This window comes from Mizuhopecten yessoensis, unplaced genomic scaffold (genome assembly GCF_002113885.1).
Source record: "Mizuhopecten yessoensis strain PY_sf001 unplaced genomic scaffold, ASM211388v2 scaffold11135, whole genome shotgun sequence".
Lineage (NCBI taxonomy): Eukaryota > Metazoa > Mollusca > Bivalvia > Pectinida > Pectinidae > Mizuhopecten > Mizuhopecten yessoensis.
Window position 1 is genome coordinate 782,844 of NW_018408897.1, and position 9,435 is coordinate 792,278.

Here is a 9,435-nt window from a genome sequence, read left to right on the forward strand (position 1 = left end):
ATTAGTAACCTAGGTAATGACTTCATCAATAACCCAAGTAAACAGTTCATTAGTAACCTAGGTAATGACTTCATCAATAACCCAAGTAAACAGTTCATTAGTAACCTAGGTAATGACTTCATCAATAACCAAAGTAAACAGTTCATTAGTAATCTAGGTAATGACTTCATCAATAACCCAAGTAAACAGTTCATTAGTAACCTAGGTAATGACTTCATCAATAACCAAAGTAAACAGTTCATTAGTAACCTAGGTAATGACTTCATCAATAACCCAAGTAAACAGTTCATTAGTAACCTAGGTAATGACTTCATCAATAACCCAAGTAAACAGATAGTAATAACCTAGGTAATGACTTCATCAGTAATCCAGATAGGCTGTTCTAGGTAAGCCGTTCATTAATAACCCAGTTAGGTAGTTTACTGATAACTAAATTGATCTTTATCTTTATATATCGTTGAGTACTGATATAGGGAACTCTGTACATTGTATATGTTCCCAAAGGTGATTCACACGTCTGATAACAACACATGTCACAACCTTTTAGGCTTTATCTCAACACTTCAAAAATTTGAACGATGTAGACATTTGATGTGCACCCATAACAACAGATGTCACAACCTTTTAGACTCTGTTACAACATATAAAATATTATGATGTTGTAGGCCAAATTTTCTAATGACAAGGGTCTACTCTAAGATATGGTTTGAGTCAAACATTAAGCAAAATTCTGAACTAAAATTGTTCAATGAACAATTGACTGACTTTCACAGATAGAGATATGGACAGAAATATCCATTTAGATAAGAATAAAACCAAGGTCTGAGAAATGGTAAAAATATGTTGAAAGTTATACATTTCAGGTAAGATTTAAGTTAATTTTTTAGATCAATTTTTGATGGTGGGCTATATTCAAATCACCCTGCATCTGTGATCCTCCATCTGTCATTCCATCCTTTAACACTTCTGGTTTGCGCTATTTCTCAAAAAAGTACCAGAGGGATCTTTCTTTTCTCAAATTTCACTTAAAGGTTTCCAATTGTTCTTAATCACATATCAAACTTTGGGACTGATCAGAAAACCAAGATACCTGGCAGGTGACCATCTTGAATTTTGAGAGGTAAAATTTGTTAGCGCTATTTCTCAGAAAGTACCAGAGAAATCCTTCTCAAATTGCACATGAACGTTCCCTATGGTCTTTGGTTAGGCATATTGAATTTTGGGACTGACTGATCGGAAAATCAAAATGACCGACAGTGCGCCAATTTAAAGTTTGAGAGGTGAGGTTTGTATGCACTATCTCAGGAAATCACTGAGTAATTTTTCTAAAATTTCATGCAAAAGTTCCCCATATCAAATTTTGGGACTAATTGGAAAACTAAAACAAAAATCTGGTTTTGAGATGTTCCCGAGTAACTATCCAAGGAAGCGCCGACAAGTTTGAGAAGTTTGTTAGTGCTATTTCTGCAAGGGTTTTCTCAAATTTCATATGGATTCCCAAGGGCCTTGGTTGTGCTGTTGAATTTTGGGACTGATCAGAAAACCAAGATGGCTGAAATATGAGAGGGAAAAAAAAAAATCTTACATAGAATGACCAATGAAGATGGTACAATGGCAGGTGCCAGGATCCCTGTGGGATCTCTTGTTAAAGTATGAGCTGGTTTGTGCAACGTTTAGTTATTCTCACAATAGTTGTCACTTTGAATGTTTTTTTTCTTGTCAGTTGGTTTAAACTGAAATGCACTATCAATCATTAAAATGAACAACACTGGAGTGTTTTTAAATGCAATGCTTTACCTTGCTCTTCTTTAGATGAACGGATGACTCCATTTGAAGCAGCCAAGCATTCCTTCCTGGCTCCTGAGTTCCCCTTTGGGTACCTTCTACCCCCTTCCTCAGGAGGTAAGTGTCCCCTGTCTGGTATGTTTTTTCCTTGGTAGTTATTTTTTTTGTACTTTCACTTGAGCATAAATTTTTAGGTCACCTGAGCTTTAGCTCACGTGATCTATTGCTATCCGTGTTCGTCCGTCGTCGTCCTTTAACATTTTACATTTTCAACCTAAGCTGAAATACTGAAGGGATTTCATTGATACTTCATGGGAATGTTACTGACATCTCCCTGAAAAAGTGCTGTTATTTTTCGGGTCGATCAGAAATCCAATATAGCCGCCACGGCCGCCATATTTCAAACTTAAAGTCAGTTCCACTGGACAGATTTAACTGAAACTTGGTAGGAATGATTGACTACTGGTTCTGGCAAAGTGTCCCTTTTTTATTCGGGTCAAACAAAAATCCAATATGGCCATTTGAAAAAATAATATTACAAACTTAAAATCAAGTTCTAATATGCCGATTTAACTGAAACTCAGTCTAGGAATGATCAACTCATGGTCCTGACAAACTTAACGTTATACTTAGCTATTTTTTATTCAAATTGGTATGGATGATTGACTTCATTATCTTCACTTCATATTTCAACAACAATAATAAATACTGTAGGACTCAGGTGACCGTTAAGGCCGATGGGCCTCTTGTCTTATAAAGAATTCACCCACCAACGTCAAAAAGTAAAATTTCTAAAATATAGCAGTTCAATTTTTTTCCCAGGAGGATATTTCAAAAGGTAGATTTCCACAAGGTTTCGCTAGGAAATTTGTGACAATATTTCAAGGGTAGATTTGGTTTGGTTCTTGAATTGTCCCTCTGTCAACAGTTTTGTTTCTGCTCTGTGACTTCAAAACTCATGATTACCAATCTTCATGCAGTCTAGTATTGGGTAAGAGGTAGGCTCCAATATTTGTTTCATGTCATTTCATGAAATGTCGATCATTCAAGGTCAATTCCTTCAATCAGACTGCTCCCTAACTTTATTATTTCTAACCTCAATTTCACTAAGGTAACCTTCACATTAATATAAGATTGGGTTAGAAGTAGTCACCTATACTTTTCAGGTCATTATTATGAAAGAGCCAAGTCATTGACGTGAAAGATCCAGGTCATTTCAGGTCAGTTCCTTATCGGAAGGGCCGACGGTTTCTGCTCTATACTTCAATGGTTCTATCCTTATCTCCAAAAGTTCATGAGATTTTAGTACTTGGTAATAAGTTCAGGCCCTTGTGTAAGATTTCAAATTTCAGGTGTCAATAACATTAATATTTCTCTTGGAAATCGTTAAAAATTGGTTGTCACAGTCCATACATTGAAAATAAGTACATGACAACACGTCAAATCAGTTTGACTATGTAACTGAAATATATGGCAACCTTCAAACTTAGATTCTTTCCCTATTACCAGGTCACTCAATCATATGTCAAGATCGTTCAAGGACATTACCATCAATATGACATAGTATTGTGAATAGATAGACACTACAAGAAGTCATGAGTCATTTGCTGTTTACTTCTCAAAACTAGACAAAATATGCATTATTTCTAGACATGATGACAGAGTCTTATCTACTTCTGATAGCAAACAGTTAAACTTATTATCAAGTGAATGTTAGCTTTGCTGACAATATAAACAAAAAGCCAAAATTAAGTCAAACTCGGAGCAGCCAACAAAAGTGTTCCAGATATTTCAGCTATTAAACCAGGTTGTCAAAGTCTGAATAAGGATTATTACACTTCTATTGTGCCCATACCATTCTGTTGTGCTCAACCAAATTGACAAAACATTTCATTAATTATTATAAATTAAACTTAAGAAAGTATGCCTTTAAAGAAAGAGTAGTCAACCATTGGAACTCACTGCCAAACCACGTCGTCACATCACCAACACTAAAAACGTTTGAGGCCTGACTGGATAAGCACTGGGGAAAACCAGAATGCTATTATAACCATGAAATTGATAATAATGAACTTATTAACTGTCGGGGTGTCAGCTTAGAGTCTGACGATACACCTGATCTGGATATATAGGCATATGCCTGCGTCCAGTACTATTATATTATATTATAAGAAAACAATGGAAGTTATTTATGTAAAGCAGATACATTTTACATTCTGCTGATTATATTGGAACTGAAATGGTTAATAACGCCAAATGTATTGTTTACCAAAGAATTCACTGTAGTTTTCAAGACCAGTTAACATCTATAACAGTATCAAAAATGAAACAAGTTTGAGATTTTTAAGTTGGTTAACCTGTGTGATAACAAATGTTTTCTCTGTACAGATGGCGACGCCTCCTACTGTGCAGTTTACCTCACTGATGCCAAGTACAAACATCGCCCTGTAGTCGCTCCAGACATTCGAAGGAGTCAGCCCAGTACTTATGACATACTGAGTCTGGGAACTACACTGAAAGAGGAGGAGGATGACGAGTCACCTACACAGGCTGGGGACACTCCTAACAAACATGGCAGAGTGGCCAAGGTCGTCCCAGTACAGAGGGAACCGTCACTTGATACAGTACAAAGATGTGCAGGGGAAGTAACTCGACAACAAAATAGTGCAAGGAATCGAAGTTCAATAGATGCTATCCAAAGAGGATTCACACATATTCAGAGAGATCAGAAAAAGAATGTGCAGCAAAATGTGTCCCCCATCCTCACTGAGGAGTCAACAATAAGGGACAAAACAACAGTACAAAGGGATCAAAAGGAACAAAAATATCAAGGGGAGATCACACAGCCATCAGAAAGACAAAGACAGAGGGAAGGATATCAAAAGCATTCTTCTGTCATAAACAGAAGGGGGATAACTAAGAAAGAATCATCTGCTGTTCATAGGTCAAGGGATGCCAATGATCACCATGAGTCAGCTAGACTGATAGGAAATTCCCCTAACGATAGGTGTAATCAAGTCCTGCGTGAAAAGGTAGGGACAAAGCCAGGGAGGGTAGAAACAATCCCTGGCTCACCCAGTCTTCTCAGGGTCAGGAAGGATGGAGAGGTTACTATTAGAATGAGGAGAGACAAAAGTGTAAGTTGCCATTCTGCTGGTGAGAGGAAACAAGGGGAGAGAAGTCCACTGCATACGTCATCTGTAAAGGAAGAACAGTGGTCACTGACAGAAGGCAATAAACTTCGGTTCATAAAAGATAAAAATAGACCGGTAGGAGAGGAAACTCACCAGGAATCTGATAATCAGTCTGAAATATCAGATGGTGAAAGTGATCAATTCCAGTTAACAATGGAGGATGACACTCTAACAAGGGAGGATGAACTTCCACCTTTGAAGAGATATCACAGAGGAAGGGAAGTAACTCCAAATGGTCATATTGTTCAAGCTACTTCAAGGAATGCTGACAGTGACAGAAAGTGCAATCATCCAAATATCCACAAAAACAGAAGGCTTTCTAGGCCTGGTTCTGTGTCCACAGATATGAACGAAACCTTTGTAATAGAGTCTGATAGCTCATCTTCTGGAAGATCACATCTTCAGAACAAAACACAAAGGCAACATTTAAATCATCAGAAGTATGAAATAATCAGACCTCGTCCAGGATGGTTTCCAAGGAAAGGAGACAGTGATACATATCCTGACAGTAAGTCAGAAGAACACTTCTCCGTCAGATGCAATATGTACCAGAAACCTACTGCAGTATCAGTATTAAATGAAACACAAGACTTTCTGAACCGGGATGCGGAGCATGTCATTGGTAAAAGTGACAAGTCACTTTTAAACAAATATGTGGATTGTCTCCCAGAGTTAAATACAGACTCGCAGGATTGGAGACGTGATCACATGAAGCAATCAAAACGACAAGATATTCATGGAAACATAAAGCGGAAAGGTACTTTTTGTGAAATGTCTCCAGGATATATTAAAAAGAAATCATTACATATACCACAATCACCTAGCTCATTATCCCAGGAAACTGAATCGGACATACCCAGTTCATATAAACAGTGTCATCAGAGGAGCCCCAGACATCCAGCACAGAATCCCAGACAACTTGCCTCTCTAATGAATGCTATAAGGGAGGAGCAGGATCGAGCAGAACATGACTTGTCTGAAAAAGAATCGGACAGACAATTCAAGTTTGAAGTTGACAAAAGAACCCCTAGAGATGAAAAAAAGAGTAGCAGCATAGAAATGAGATTTTCAGAAAACTGTTTGTCTACATCCAAGATGTATGAATCTGTTTCTGAGGATGACTTCCACTCATTTGATGAGGAGAAGCGTGATGCTATTAGAACTGAAACAGACCAGAATTCAGGATATGCTTCTTCTGATTCTGCTTCTGAAGCTTGTGTGAGGCCGTTGAAGGGATTTCCAACCTATAACAACTCTGAAAAGAGACAAGATTACTATGAACATAACACTAACAGGAATCCAAAATTTCCATCACATTTATCTTCTAACGCAAATGGAAAAGAAGAAAAATCTTTCAAAACTGAAGGATTTTCAGGATGCAGAGTAGAACATTGGGAAAAGACGCATTTGTACGAGTCTTCACCTGCTCGAGTTTCTGCCTCAAGACAAAATTCTGCATTTGAAGAGGACAATACTGATGTTATCTACAGACCAATCATCCAGAAGTCGGCAAATGCACAAAACTTTTCTTCAGAATTACCAGCTGTGTCTGCCGAGGAAATCAAACATTCGAAAACCCAAGTGACGTGTGAATCTAGTAGCAGACGAAGAGGTGGGACACATACTGATGATATGTATGACTGCCAGCATAACAGAGCAAGTCACAGAGCATGTAACAACGTCTTAGAGAAAAAGGAGCGCAAAGAAATGATCAAGTATGGAAAAAGAGACCAGAATCTAAGTAAAATGGATGGAGAAACACCAGGCAGTAAGAAACAATACAGAAAGACATTTAACCTTCGTTATAAAGGTACTCCTGATAAACTTTCAGATGGTGACATTTTGAGAAATGAATGCAGGATTACAGCATCACAAAATGATATATCAAATAATGGCGTTGAGACAGACTCAGAAACTAGATACTCTATGAGTGCATCCACAGAATCTGCTATAGTAACAAGGGCTAACAACAAGGCAGAGGTGGCCATACCAGCAACAGATAGCACTGCAACACACTCACATACCTCATCAAGAACACAAGAATCTGAGTTGCTAGAACCTGATTCCTGCAAGCAAGTACTGCATTCAAAAGTAACCGTGAAAAAAGTTGCAAAGAAAAAGCTTAATTTCACACAGGCATTGAAGCCTCGAAAAACCAACAAATCCAAAATCAAAGTGCTTTCGAAATCAAGACTGACCCCAGTTACAACTCAACATAGTAACGAACAAGTCAAAAAATTGAGAACTAATGGGAAAGGAGAAGATCCATATGTTTTCTTAATCACTCCAGAAAAAAATATCTCGAATCAGCCTGAAGGAAATACCATAGAAGTATCCTCTGGAGGGAAGAAGTTAAAACAAAAGTTTTCAAAATTAGTCTCCGACACCAGAAGGAAAGGAAGAAATAAGTGTTCGCAAATGGACACGGAAGACAACTCTTCCCAAGATCTGGATAAGAAACCAAACATACATAGAAAAAAGGGTAGCTTGGATAAGAAGGAACCAAGAAAATATAGGACGAAGGGTAGCTTGGTTGAGAAGGAACCATGCCAGTCAAAGCGGGAACAAACACAGGGTATAAAAACAACCAGATCGAAGGAGAAACAGAAAGAGGAAATCAGTGAGGAGAAATTATTACAACTGTCTGTAAACAAGTCTTGTACGGAATCAAAAAATGCTATTTTTTTCAATTCCAACTGCCAGGCTACAGAGATGAGTATAATGAATGGAGAAATGCAACAACCTGTCAATGGGGAAGAAAAGAAAGGACAAAAACAGAAACGAAAAGCTGCTAGTCTTCTTAGGACTGACATGAAACGCCAAAAGCAGTCTGATAACTTGGATCCTGACTGTATCAGTTCCGTAGATTTAGGTAGGTCACTCAACAGAAATGACATAGGAATGCAGAACTCTTCAAATAGATATACTGTTAGGGGAAGGAACGACACAGACGGAGAATTTGGTGAAAGTGATGGTGATTGTGAAGGAACAGGAAGGTCGGGTTATGGAGCTGTTGAGCATTATATACACAATGAGATCACACAGTCTGAAAATTATAGAACTGGAAGAACAAAGACGGGGGACTATAATTCACAAAGTAAGGACAGTGAGGAAAGTGAGGAAACAGAGAGTTCGCAGTCTAGTGTTTCTCAATCTCGTGTATATCAATCAGGACAGTCAGAGTCTCAGAATGTGGCCAAGTCTAGCAATCATCTATATCAACCAGGACAGTCTGAGTCACAGAATGTGGCCAAGTCTAGCAATCATCTATATCAACCAGGACAGTCTGAGTCACAGAATGTGGCCAAGTCTAGCAATCATCTATATCTATCAGGACAGTCTGAGTCACAGAATGTGGCCAAGTCTAGCATTCATCGTCATAAGTCACCAAGGAAATGCCACCCAGCTGGTCACCAGCACACTACCAGTGTAGGAGTAAACGATGGGGGAAAACATTTAACCAAAACTACTAATCTGGTGGCTATAGGGAAATCCAGAAGAACGACCCACACACAAGACCGTACATTGGTGAATAAAGGAGCACACAATAAAAATTATTCACCACACAAATTCAAAAGTGCCAACTATTCTAAAGAAGATACAATTCAATTGCATCATCTTGGACAGTTAGATGAAGTCTACAGACAGGCTGCTGAAACAGGGACAGTGTTCCAGAGGGGAGACATACACCAGCTAAATGAAATGAGTAGCGATTGTTCACTGGAGGAAGGAGCTTGTGAAGAAGGAGCCGAGTTTGATTCCTCAGATTCTGAAGAGGTCATGCTTGTATAGTGTTTCGGAATAACAGTATTGTTATCAGTATCAAAATACACAAAGTTTATTTTAAATGACACACTTTGTCCTTAGCAGTTCAGGTTGTTAAAGGGAAATTTGATCATTTAATTAAAGTAAGTCTGATCTTGTGATGATTTCAGTGTGTAGAATGAGGATCATATTATCCTGTTTCTTGACACTTAAAACTTATAAAAACAATCCTGAAAAAATAAGTCTTTTCAAACACTATTTATTGGGTATATCATGTCTGGTATTTTTGTTTAATTTATTTGTATAAAGACTTGAAGCATATTGGTATCTCTAGTCAATTGAACTTCTGTTTCATTTTTAGCTCACCTGGTCCGAAGGACCAAGGTGAGCTTATGCCATACCGTTGCGTCCGTCGTCCGTACGTCAACAATTTCTTTAAACGATTTCTTCTTCTTAACCACTGATTGGAATTCAACTAAATTTGACTGGAAGCATCCCTAGGTGGTGGGGAATCAAAATTGTACAAATGGTGGGGCTGACCCCCCAGGGGGCTGAGGGGCGGGGCCAAAAGGGGGCAATTTGGCTATATTGCTACAAACGACTTCTTCTGTAGAACTATGCCATGGATATCAACCATATTTGACTGGAAGCATTCCTAGGTGGTGGGGGTTCAACATTGTACAAATGGTTG

The 9,435-nt window shown here is 38.3% G+C and overlaps 1 protein-coding gene across 1 annotated transcript in view; it reads left to right on the forward strand.

Moving 5' to 3' along the window:
* Positions 1-9,158, forward strand: part of LOC110466535 — a 43,074-nt gene extending 33,916 nt beyond the window's left edge. The window contains exons 10-11 of the mRNA XM_021523089.1: positions 1,813-1,902; positions 4,174-9,158. Coding sequence (XP_021378764.1) covers positions 1,813-1,902; positions 4,174-8,771 — 4,688 coding nt within the window. The 3' untranslated portion in view covers positions 8,772-9,158. The remainder of the gene's footprint in view (positions 1-1,812; positions 1,903-4,173) is intronic.
* Positions 9,159-9,435: the final 277 nt, after the last annotated feature.